Below are 12431 nucleotides of genomic sequence, written 5' to 3' on the forward strand. Positions count from 1 at the left end.
CAAACAGGACCTCACCTCCTCACACCACAACTCTGGCTACACTTCAACTGGTGCCCTTCTGGCAGGACATGAACTCAAAAGCTCTGCCAAGAAGGGCAGGACATCCCTCCTTTGGGCTCAGCTGAGTACTGTGCCACCCAGGAGCAGCAGAAATTGAATCCTAACAAGCCATCGCCCAGCAGCTCCTCTTCCTTAGGGCCCTGTCCCCCAGGGAGGTGGGAATTTCTGTGCAGGCTTTTCAGCAGCACCCACATGTACCAGGGACAAAGGGCAGAAGGACAGGAAGGCTCTGCTTACCCCTGGATGGAGGCAGGAGAGCAGAGATGACCATCCCCTCCCAGCATGAGGCAACCAGAGGCACCCATCCACTCACAGAGCAAGAGCTGGAGATGTGCAGCCACTGCTGAAAACCACAGCTCTCAGCATGGCATGGTTAATGTGACCTGACACCTCCTGCAGCAGCTACTCCAGCTTCATCTGCTGCATTGTGCAAGCCAGATGCCCTCAAAATTCCACCAGGTCCTGCAGCCTCAGTTGTCCAGTTGTCCGTCTGTGCTGTCCTGTCCATCCTCCTCTGTGGCACAGGGCACTGCAATGCAGCCACCCAGCCTGTCACCATTCCCTAAAACCCTGACAAAGTCCTGCTCCCACCACCATGAGGTCTTTGCACCACGGGGACAGGTATGCACACCCCCAGCAGACCCTCCCAGGACAGCCAGCAGCATGAGGTAACTCTAAACAACCACAGAAAGACATGCAAGTTTGTCAGCCAAAGCCCCAGCTCCACTTGCTTTGGAGAGCATCAGTTTTGCTTCGAAGGCAAAGGAGCCCTGGTTTCAATCAGCACTCTGGCAGACACCTCAGCCTCACAAGAATCTCTTTAACACACCAACCACTGCAAAAAAAAATACAACACAACCAACTGGGACAGAAGCTTGAAGAGACACTGTAAAATTGATTAGTCATCAAAACCATCAGACCATAAAACATGCTCCAGCTGTGCTCCTCTTTTTTGTGCAGATAAATGCAAAAGGCAGGGCTCTATTTAAAAAAAAATTGTTTGTTTGTTTGTTTACTGGAGCCCAAGTTACTCTGGTTGACAATTAAGCCCATTATCCAACTGCTTTCTTTTCCACCACTCCAGTGTTTTTTTTCATAGCCTTTGAAGAAGTAAAAAAACCCCCGAATTCCAGTAAATGCTATTTTAAAATGAAAAATGCAAGTTTACAAAGAACTCAGGAAGATGTTTGAACCAATCAACCTTCTGTTTTAAGACCCCAGCACAGGGCACAAAACAATTTCTTTCACATTAAGAACAATTTCAAGTCACACCACTGTGTACAAGCTCCAAGTTAAGCAGTGGACCAAACATTCTGCCAGACCCTTGGTGTAAGTGTAGGAGGGCAAGAGAAAACAAAGATTTAAATTTTGGCTAGTGTACTTTTGCAGAATCGTTGTCAGTACATATTTTTCAGTTCATACAAAGCCTAGTGGAGGAAAATTCCAACAATAACTAATTTGAAGGTGAGTGGTTCAGAAAGACTGCAGAAGAAAAATCCTAATGCAAGTGTAACTCATGGAATTGCTCCACACTAATCATTAACCTGGATGCTTACAATATCCCACTGCAAACTGTGTCCTTTTGGTCTGGTTTTAAAACTGACTCACAGGTTTTGGGGATGCTTTCACAAAACCACCAAGAATGATGCATTTTAACAGTTAAAGTATCCTCTCACTATAGGCCCCTGCCTTACCAGAGGCTATTTGCTGTAGACACTATGCAACAGTCCCCCAACCCTGGGCACTACAGGGAGCCCACTGCAAACAACAGGTTTTTGTGCCTGGGTACCATGGATTCCAAGGGGAAAACCTCACCAAAGCCACAACCAGCATCATGATCCAAGACCTTAAGACCATGTCCCAGTTCTACCTTTGTGTTCATTACCCTAGGAAACACGAGTTCATAACCCCAACTCAGAAATGCTCCCTTCCTCTGTTTTCCATGCTGGAAAAAAATATTCAAGCAGGTAAACATGGATCTTCTGAAGAAGGAGCAGGAAGTTGCCTGGTCATACTCCCAGCCAAAGCCAGGCCAAGATGCAATTACATCAGATTGTGTTTAACTTGCCTAGTCACGCTCTGGCCATCTCCAGCCTCTCCGTGCCCCTGTTCCTGCACCCCATAACCCTCGTTGTGACCAGTTCTCTTAACACCTCATTGAGAAAGCTCTCACTGATATCTCAGCTGCAGAAATACAATGAGCCCTTCTTGTTCCCACTGCCATCGTTCCTGCCTAGGTGCTAATTTGTAAACTATGCAAATAAAACAAAAACTTGGGACTAGAATTTGTTTTATTGCCATTGTTCTGTCCTTTGGGTGGGATAGGCAATGCCAGTGTGGCACATCATTGCCCTTCTCTGGATTTTCAACCAGCCAGCCTTCAAAGCACACAGAACTCCAGGATTTTCCAAGATAACTGTATTTATACTGCTATCTTACAGGAAAAACATCCACCAACTGCATTTTCAGAGGAAACAGGAGCAAACCACTGGATTTATGCCTTGTGCACAGCTACACCAAATAGCACCAGATGGCTTCATGGCACACAGACAGCATCACTGATAGTGCTGGTCCCAGCATGCAGACACCCTTCTCCTCCACAGCCCTCAAAGCCTTTCTGGTCCTTATCAAATTATTACTGCAGCCAACTTGCTTAACACCACTATCATCAAGAACCTTTAATAAGCACCAACAATCCCATAAATCTGCTTTTTATGGCATAGCAGAAGCCTAATTACATGATTAAATTCTGTCAAAAATTACAGCCCACACACTTGCTCTAAAATTGCAATTAGCCCTTTCAGGTACTAAATAAAAGCAATGCTAAAGTTTCAAAGATGTGTTGGCAACACAGCTGAGCAGGATTACATTATTGACCCTAAACAAATTGAGGGCATTACTCTTCCTTTGAGTCCTTTTCCTTTATTTTCTGTATCTGTTAGTGTTATAAATACAGGCACTATGACCACTTTGACCACACAAATCCTGAGCATTAACAAGCAAAGCAGCTCAAACACCAGTGAGCTCCGTATTACATGTTCTTATTCTGCTGGAGTGTCCTGCTACTTTCTCCAGCATAATACCTTGCTGAACCTCACTACAGAGGTGCAGAGATGTTGTGCTATGAACTCTTTTATTTTTGTGACACCACCGCTAATGAAGATTGAGCTTTTTAAATACAAATCATACATCACCTAATTTTTATAAAAACAAGCCCTGTAAATGGAACACACCCTGAGTGTAAGACCGGACAAGATCTGCACTAGATACTCACTATAACGGGAAACAAAACTTAAAGCAAGAACATCTAAGCTATTTGGCGAGTTTCACATGAGGAAGAGCAACATTTTAGCAAAATGTAACACTGAACATTAGAAATGAGGGAAAGTTTGTGGCTATGGTACTGCCAAGGAGTCCTCTAAAAGTGCCCGGGAAGAGGTCTATCACACCTGAGCATCAACAATGATACAGCAAAAACACGGTCATGTAGGAAAACAACACAGTAGATATCCAAGAACATACCCTGAGAAGATGGAATTGAGGTGGGGTACGGCATTGCCTTGCTCTCCCAGTTCACCACTAGCACTATGTGACCACCAAAAGCAAACCTCAAACCCCAGGCGACTGCCCAGGCATCTCCCTGCTCTGGTCCTCAACATGGATGTGTGTCTACAAAAGGGAAATGGCGCCTGACGTTCTAGAGGGACTTTTTTTTTTTAAATGATGACATAAGATATCTTTTCCAGAATAACCAGCAAATATTATCATTAGATACTCTATGTTTAATGATATTCATATATGTAAAAACCAAACAAACTCATATTATGTTAAACTCATGTGGCAGCAGCCCTTTACATACCTGATCTGTGCCTCTTCCAAAACACCTGCATTAAAGAATGTTCTTGAACAACACGGGAAAATGGGCACAATAACTAAAATGGGCTCCTGTGTGCATTTGGGCTAAAAGACCTTTCATCTCCCTCTCTTCCTGCTGCCAGAGCTAATATCAAGTGCAGGGACCAAAGAAATAGCAGATTCAAGACATAAGGGCTGGGGTGGACCCAGCTTGCCATGAATAACACGCGTCCTCCAGCCTCAGTGTCCCCAAGCACCCACGTCCTTGGGCTGGCTGTGGCACCCAGCAGTGCCATGTTCAAGGGGGGACAGAGGGTGCCATGGATGACTAAGGCACCTTGTGGGGGTAGTTAAAAAAAAAAAATTAAAAAAAACTACCCACAAAAAAACCCAAGCCAAAACCAGAGGTGGCTTTGTGCCTGGTATGGCTGAAGAACTGCATTCTGGTGACTTTTGAGCTTGCTCAGTGCTGCTGACAGGAGGAAAAGGCACCAGCAGCAGGGAGCAGCCATGTTCCCCAGCAGGCTGGGAGAAGGAAGGCTCCCTCGGGGAATTTGTACTCACCTGGCGGTTTCATGTAATATTGCTCAATATCGGACATGTCCGTGTGCAGCGCACAATCGAGATAGTGCAGGATAACTTTTCTACTGAAGTAGTACCTCATGCCCATCAGAAAGATGGGCAAACAGCAGGTCAGCAGGAAGGACTTGGTCACAACAAAGCACATTACTATGGAGATAAGGAAGAGAAATAAACGACACCTGTCAGAAAAGAGAATTTAGTGTTGATTTCGGAATACAAACTCATTATAAAAATAAATAAATAAAACAAGCACAGTCAAAACATACATTTGCTGTACACACACAATTCACGCTCCCGAGATTATCACGTTAAGGGACGGTGTATCGCGACGCGATAACCCGGAGAAGTTTATAGGGTCTCGGAAGGAGCTGCTAGGGAGGATGCCGCCACGCCACGGCAGGTCCCACTGAACGCCCCCCGGAGCGGGGCCGTGGGGACCCCGAGAGCCCGGCACATCCCAGGCCCCCTTCGTTCTCCCCGCTGACGCCGGAACTCGGCCGGGCGGAGGAGCCGCGCTGCGGGCACCGCTCCGCAGCCATGTGTTCGCCACTGCGGCAGTGCTATTTCCATCGGCACCGACTCCCAGGGCAGCCACCCTGCCCGCCTCCAACCCGCCGGGCTGCCAAACACTTGGGGGGCTTCTGCGGGTGCCCCTCAGCCGGCGGTTCTCTCCGGCACTGCCCCTGCGCCGCAGAGCCGCCGACTGAGCCCTCACGCCTGCTGGGGGGTCCCCATCAAGCGCGGGGCCGCGTCCTCCCCCATGTGTAGGACATGGGCTACGACCCGCCTGCAGCCAGCGACAGCAGGAGACCACCCCAAAGCCCGCCCTGGGCGGGGGCACACATTATTAATAATTATTGGCACAGGGACGGGACACCTTGCAAGCGCTATTTTGGGCATTGAACTCTGGGAGGTGACCCCCCTCTCCCTGCTGCATGGGACACCCCCTCCCCACGAGGGGGGAGGGTTTAAGGGGGTCTTTCACTGGTGGGCTCGGCCGTCTCTAGGCAACGCCGGAACGCGGCGCGTCCCCCCTTTCCGGGCTACGCGGGGGCGGCCAGTACGGGGTGCGAGGCGCGCACCGCCGAGCCCTGCAATAACCACAAGGACGGACGGCTCTACGCTCCCCCCCGCGCAACTCCCGCGGCGGCCTCCCCTTTCGCAGCTCCCCACCCTTAAAACCCACGGCAGGGTCGCGCATCCCCCGGCGGCGCAAGGCTCGCATCCCGCCTGCCCCCGCCACAGCGCTGCGGATCCGCGGCCGCCCCGCACGGCCCCGCGCGATGCTGCGGCGCTCCCGCGGCCGCACCACCGCAGCGTGCCCGGGCCGGCGGGTCCCCGGCGCCTCCCGCCCCTCCGACCATTTTGAGAAGATTCACAGCCAGGAATAAAACCGGCGACTCTCTCCCCCAAAAGGGAGTGGATACTCACCCGCCAGCAACCCGTAGAGCAGCTGAGTGAGGGGCTGCTGCTTCAGCCCCCTGAACGCCGTGTTGGGGATTCGCTCCATGATCCCTTCGTAAAAGATGCGGCGCACCACCTCCTGCTCGGAGGGGTGGAATTCGCGGATATATACATTGTCGCGCCTGGGGTCTTCTTTTGGTGGGGTGAGGGGAGGTGGCGGGGAGGGAGTGGAGCCGGCCAAAGAGGGCCACATCTGGGAGGAGGAAACAATGATCGTGTCTTTTTTGGATCCCGGGATTGATTCATGATCTTCCGCCACAATCTTGGTCTCACAAACCATCTTGGGAGACAGACAATGCATGCAAACCGTCCGCGGGGAGGGGGCGAGGAGAAAAATGGGAGGGGGAATCAGAAAATTAAAAGAAAAAATAAATTAAAAATTAAAAAAAAAGGAAAAAGGGGAGGGGGAAGGAGCGGGGCGCGGAGCCGGCACGGAGACCCGCGGGCAGCGGGGCGCTGAGCAGCGCGGCCGGGCGGGACGGGAGGAAGGAGCCCCGCTGCATTTTGGAGAGGCATTTATAGGGCGGGGGGTGGCCGCGGGTCCCCGGGGTCCTAGAGCCCCCCGCATTGGCTGCGCGGGGTCGCCATGTGATCGGGAGGGCGGGACACCTCCCCCTTCCCCCCACCTTCCATCCCTGCACCGCCCCTTGCAAATTACTACGGCGCGGAGCTGCGCGGGCAGTCGGGGCCGCACATCTTTGCCCGCAGACACCGGTGCGCGTGGAGGAGGCGTCATTTATTTAATTTTTTAATGCATTTGGCTATTTATGTTCTGCGAAAGCACCGTGCGCCCGACAGCTTTCTGGAACAGTCACTGCGGGTGCGCGGCGCTGCGCGGGGCGCTGCGGGAGCCTGCGGGGCGCGGAGCCGCGGGGAGGGAGGGCCGGCTCCGCACCGCCCCTCATCGCGTCCCGGAGGGCTGCGGCGCCGTGAGTCGCTCCTCGAGACCCGGCGCGTCCCTGCGCAGCCTCAGCGCGGAGCTCCGCGGGACGCGGAGGGCGGCCCCACCCCAGTCACAGCCGTCCCGCGTGGAATGCTCTGCGGGTCAGAGGGGAGCGGGGGATGCAGCCGCGAGCCCTCCGGCCTCTCCCGGGCAAATCCCCGTCCCCATCCCTCCGTTGCGCCCCCGGTCAGTAACTTTTCCAGCCGTGCCCAAAACGCTGCGCGGTGCGGGAAGCGCGGCCGGCCCTGCCGCCTCCGCGCCCATCCGCGGGGCGGAGAGAAGGGATGGAGGTGGAGGGGGGATGCGCAAGGAGGAGGACGGGCTCCTCCTCGTCTCAGGACCCGAAAAGCTTCGGCCTCTCCCGGCTGGAACCGGCCAGCATTTGCCCAAGGCATGCGCCGTGCGCGGCCGGTGCAGGGACGGGGCTGGGCGGGGAGATGGGAGGCCCCGAACCCCCGAGTCTTGTGAGGTGCATCCCCCGAGAGCTTATCTGCGCCTGCCCCTGCCCGGTGACAGCCCCTCGCGGTAGCAGCTATGCTTCTCCTCAAACTTCACCTGTGCATCCCCCTGGGACTTGCATCCCCGTGCGAGACTCAGCTGTGCCTCCACCTGCAAGGTGCCCCCATTACACCCCATAAAAGTTTCACCCGTGTCTCTTCCTCTGGTCAGGTGCACCTGTGCACCCCCGTTGCACCCAGCTGGCTTGGAATTAACATCCTTGTATCCCCCTGCCAGCTGTACATATCTCTGTGATGTGCACCCATAGCCCTCTCTGCAAACTTTGTCCCTGCATCTCCCGGGGAGTGCACCCGCCTATCAGGGAGCGTGGCTGTGTCGCTGGCATTCTGCAGGATTTGGTGCTCTGGAGCTCGTGGGGTGCGCTTTGGTCCCCGGGAAGATGCAGTGACTGGATCTGGTTTCATTGCTTCACTTTTCTATTAAAAATTGTTCATGAGTATGAGAGGGAAAAGGAGGAAGGATTAGATAAGGACTTGGAAACGTTCCCACCCAGCAGAGCAGTGCCAGCACCCCACAGGCTTGTGCTGCATCGGGCGTCCGTGATGAGAAGCTGCTGCTCCAGTAGCTGTGGGACCTGCTCGTGGCCAGGCACTGCAGCGCTGCCACCCTGCTGGAGCACCCGCGAAGTTCCCGTTTCTAACAGGCATCGTCGGCAACTGCAGCCAGAGCAACCCCCAGCTCCCAAAGCCTGTGACTGACTGCGCTGGAAGTCAAAATGTAGGATTATAAAAGTCACGGTAGAGAGTGAATAAACGGGCCAAAAGAGCGTCTCCTCTTTGAGACTGTAGTCTCCCATGGGAAGAAGATCATCCCAGTGAAGAGAGGCGAGGGATATGGCATTCCTGCATCTCCCCATCACATCTCACCTCATCAAGGAAGGAGCAGTTGGATTCCTACACTTGGTGAATTTGGGGCTGCCAGGTATCTTCCAACACAAGGAGTGTGTGGATGGGGAAAAAAAAATTAAAATATCAGGGCAGTGTTTGCCTTTGAATTCTGAAAGCTTTTGGCCAAAGATAGGAGGTTGGTGTTTTGAAAATACAATGAAAATAATGCTTAGTTTCCATATGCCCGGGTTAATCAGGCATTTATTTTGGTGTCATCCTTTCTAGTCAGATGCATTCCTTATTTATGAAATTAGTACAGTAATAAAAACAACCAATTCCTTAAAAAAAACCCAATCTACTGCAGTTATGTAACAGCCAAGGGAGCTCCTCATTCCAATCCTAGGCTATGGACCTGAGTATTTGCAAATGAGTTATCTTTAGAAAGGCACTAAATACTTGTTTACTATTTATGCTGCCACATTTGAGCCTCTAATGAGCAGTAATTAATATCTCCTCTTCCCCCGAGATAAGGGGGTACCATCATTCTCATCCACAGTGAGGGAACTGAGGCACAGAGGGACGCACTAATTTATGCACCATCATGCAGTGACTCAAACAAGAAACAAAGTGCCAGACCAAATTTCCCGAGTTCTTCCTTGCTGTCTGAATGCCAAACCTTGCCTTTCTTATTGCAAAGCCAAGATTTCAGCTTTCTCTGTAAACGGGAGTGAAGGGGAGGTTCCGGGGGTGCTGTACAATGGGTAGCAGGAAAGGAGAAGGAGCTGGAAGCTGTGACTGACTGAAGCAAATGTCAGTGAAAATTAAGGGCCTCTCTGAAATCAATTGCAAAAGCCAGTCAGGTTCACAGGCAGCAGATTTGGGTCCCTGGAATGAAAAGGATATTGTTAACAGCAGCTTGCTGGCAAGGCAACTGCTCTGCCAGGAGCTTTTGGTCTTTAAGAACACAGTTGTCATCCCAAGTTACTGAGGACTTTACTCTTGGGTTTACTTCTGCTCCTTCAGGACCTGAGGGTAAATCTCCCACATGCCATGACCGACTGCTGAACCTCACGGATAGAACTAATTTAATTAAGATGGACAGTTTAAAGTTTGAATGTCGTGCCAGTGCTCTCAGCAGCTCTTGCTCCTCAGTGTAAAACAGGAGATAGTACAGATGTTTGATCCATTGGTACGTCTGTGAAAAAAAACCTGGGATAATGAGGGCAGGCTGTGCAGCTCTAAGGGCTGAGGATGTTTGAGTATTTCAGTAAAAAACATGCTTTGCCTTCAGCAGGTCTGCTTTAGGCTGACTTTGCTTTGGATTAGCACATCAAACCAGTAAGCCTTGGAAATGGCATTATTTATCCTTCCCCAAATGACAGCTCTCATCTTGGGTCAGGAGGAGTCACTCCCTTTCATGAGCTGTAGAAAGCACCCAGGAAAGGTACAACAGAATTACCACTTCCCCTGCTGACAAGCTCACACCCTGCTCTTGCTCTGAAATTTTAGGGTTTCTGTCCAACCCTGGGCTTGGAGATGTCTGTGATTGCAAATGAAGGAAACAATTCAAGATGAGTGAGCAGTTTTTCTTGCTGTGCATCTGTCCCTGAGGAGTGGGAAAACACCAAGGCAGGTCCTCTGCAAACCTCTGTGACCCACCACTCAGTGTCTGCTGGACAAGGAGTGAGGTTCTGCTGACTCTTTTTTTCTGCAACAGCTACAAGCAGCCACAATCCTTTGCTCATCAAGGGCTGTATCTATCAACCTCAGAAATTAACTGGTTGACAGTATGAACTGCCCCAGGTTACATTAATGCAGTGATTCTGGAACAGCTCATCCCAGGAGGTTGAGGCCATCAGGGGCAGCTCCCACCCTGTCCTTTGCAATGTCTCTATCAGTGAGCAAGGGAAGTAAGTATTCAGGATTAAAGATCTTCTCAACTTTCCTCCAGGTTCTCCTCCAACCTGGACCTTGGTAATTTCAATTGTTTTTTCCACGCTTGACCCATAGATGCCTGGAGCAGACTGGGCACCCTCAGCAGCATCGTCTGTTTGGTCTCGGCAACCTTCCACCCTCCAGCTTTGCTGGGCTAGGAAAAAAGTAAAAGCCTCTTTGTTGACTGCAGATGTGCATATGAATGTGAGGCATTTGCCTAATAAATATCTTCCCACAGGGGGATTGATTAGCATCCCAGGATTTGCTCTCACTGCACTCCCTCTGACTGCAGCAGCTCTGCAGCACCTTCTCTTAGGGACGCTGATTTCCCACTGAGAGTGTTGCTGGCCCCTTTCCTGGTGCACAGACCCCAAGGCTGAGGATTCACAAATCTGCTCAGGAACTGACACTGGCAGTGGCACCTGTGCCGTGTGAGCAGCTGGCAGTAACCAAACACACATCCTGGCTTCCCCAGTCCTGCCATAAGCTGTGACCCATCACAGCAGGAATGAAGGCTCCCTCCTTCCCTGCCTGTCTGGGGGTCAGGAATAAGTCACTATAAAACTTGACATCTCAAATTATTTCCAACTGGTAAAAATCCATGAATTGGTAACCAGGGCCTGAGGTGGGATCTGCTGATACACATAGATCTCTGCTGGTCTTGGAGCTGGCTGGCCTCTGCTTTGGGCACAGCAAAGGGAGAAAACAGGCCTTGGAGTTACAGAGCCTCACAACCCAATGTGGACCGCTAAATAGATCAAATGAATCATGTGCTAAATGCAGTTGGGTTTTTGTATATAAAGGGGGTTCAGGGTGTCTAGTTTGGCTGTGGAAGTCTCCCTGGGGGATATCTGAGGATTAATCTCTTCCTTCAACTTTTTGGGGTTGAAAGAATTTTGTGGGTTGTGAATTAGATACAAATGTTTCCCAAACAGTGTGCACGCCCACAGCTGGCTTTATTCGCTGCTGAATGGGGATTTGGGAACTTGCATGTATGTTTAACGTACAATAACATCTATGTTGAGGAAACTCCACTCTAGATCAAAGCAACAATAAAATCTGAGCTGTGTCGCAATTATTCAGAGGTTTATCCAGAGCATCCTGGTGCAGCCATAAGGAATACTTTCAAACAGGGAAGTGTTCAAGGCCAGGCTGGATGGGGCTCTAAGCAACCTGGTCTAGTGGAAGGTGTCCCTGCCCCCAGCAGAGGGATTGGAACTAGATGATCTTTAAGGCCCCTTCCAACCCAAACCATTCTATGATTCTGTAGAGATTCAACGCATCTTCAGTTAAAGAGTAGTATTTCCTGACACTGGGTATGATATCCTGGGGAGACAACAAGTCTTTCTTCCTGATAATATTTTTGTTGCAAGTTTAGATTAAAAAGAGGTTGAGTTTTCTTTCCAGATCTTACCAGATATTTTCACCTCAATTAGCTGCAGAAGAGAGAGCTGTGCAAGCAGAGCAAAGCTCTGTGATGTATGGGAGAGGCTGCCCAGGAACTGTGTTGGGAGCACGGTGCCATAAAGGAGGGACCAGGACTACACGTGTCCTGAGAAAAGCTGTCCATGAGAGCTCTTATGCACGTGGGATTAACACAGGTGGTGTAAGCCAGGAAATGCTCTTTTGTTGGGGTTTTCAGTGCAGGACTTTGCACCTTCTTCGTAAATTAGCAACACTGCTTTGGAAAATTACCTGCCTCCACAGTCGGTTCTTTCTTTTGCTGTGAGTAACCTCCAGCCACCTGAATTTTGGCTACCTGCTTGGGTCAGCAGGGTAACGCTATTACAAAATCTGCTGCATCAGGAACAACTCTGTCAATGTGTATCCATCTTTGCTAAGGAAGAAGAGGAGAACATGAGGTTAATGACTGTACTTTTGACCAACAGCTGTTTTGCTGGTGTTTTAAACAGTGATTGTTTTAACTAACAATCACCAAAGTACAGCTTTATGATCTTGCAAGGAGGCTGACAGGACTTGGATGAGCAGCATCTTATTTACTGTCCACACGGCAGGCTCTGCAGCTTGACAGCAGGCAAGGGGAAGGGAGTTTGAAAAGGACCAAGAGGAGGTTATAGGAGGAAAACAGAAAGAAAAATGAAGCAGAGAAGGGATGAGGATATTCTGTAGCAAGGAGAGGAAAATTAGGTGTCAAACCAAGCACAGGGAGCAAAACCTCAAAATGCGCTACTGAATGCTGCCCTGGCCAAAGATGAGGTCTGCAATGACAATGTAGGAAAAGATGT

The 12431-nt window shown here is 50.6% G+C and overlaps 1 protein-coding gene across 1 annotated transcript in view; it reads right to left on the reverse strand.

Moving 5' to 3' along the window:
- Positions 1 to 6474, reverse strand: part of NAT8L (N-acetyltransferase 8 like) — a 35250-nt gene extending 28776 nt beyond the window's left edge. Inside the window, exons 1-2 of the mRNA XM_071556955.1 lie at positions 5929 to 6474; positions 4480 to 4644 (exon numbers count right to left, since the gene is read on the reverse strand). Coding sequence (XP_071413056.1) covers positions 4480 to 4644; positions 5929 to 6262 — 499 coding nt within the window. The 5' untranslated portion in view covers positions 6263 to 6474. The remainder of the gene's footprint in view (positions 1 to 4479; positions 4645 to 5928) is intronic.
- Positions 6475 to 12431: the final 5957 nt, after the last annotated feature.

Source organism: Pithys albifrons, chromosome 5 (genome assembly GCF_047495875.1).
Source record: "Pithys albifrons albifrons isolate INPA30051 chromosome 5, PitAlb_v1, whole genome shotgun sequence".
Lineage (NCBI taxonomy): Eukaryota > Metazoa > Chordata > Aves > Passeriformes > Thamnophilidae > Pithys > Pithys albifrons.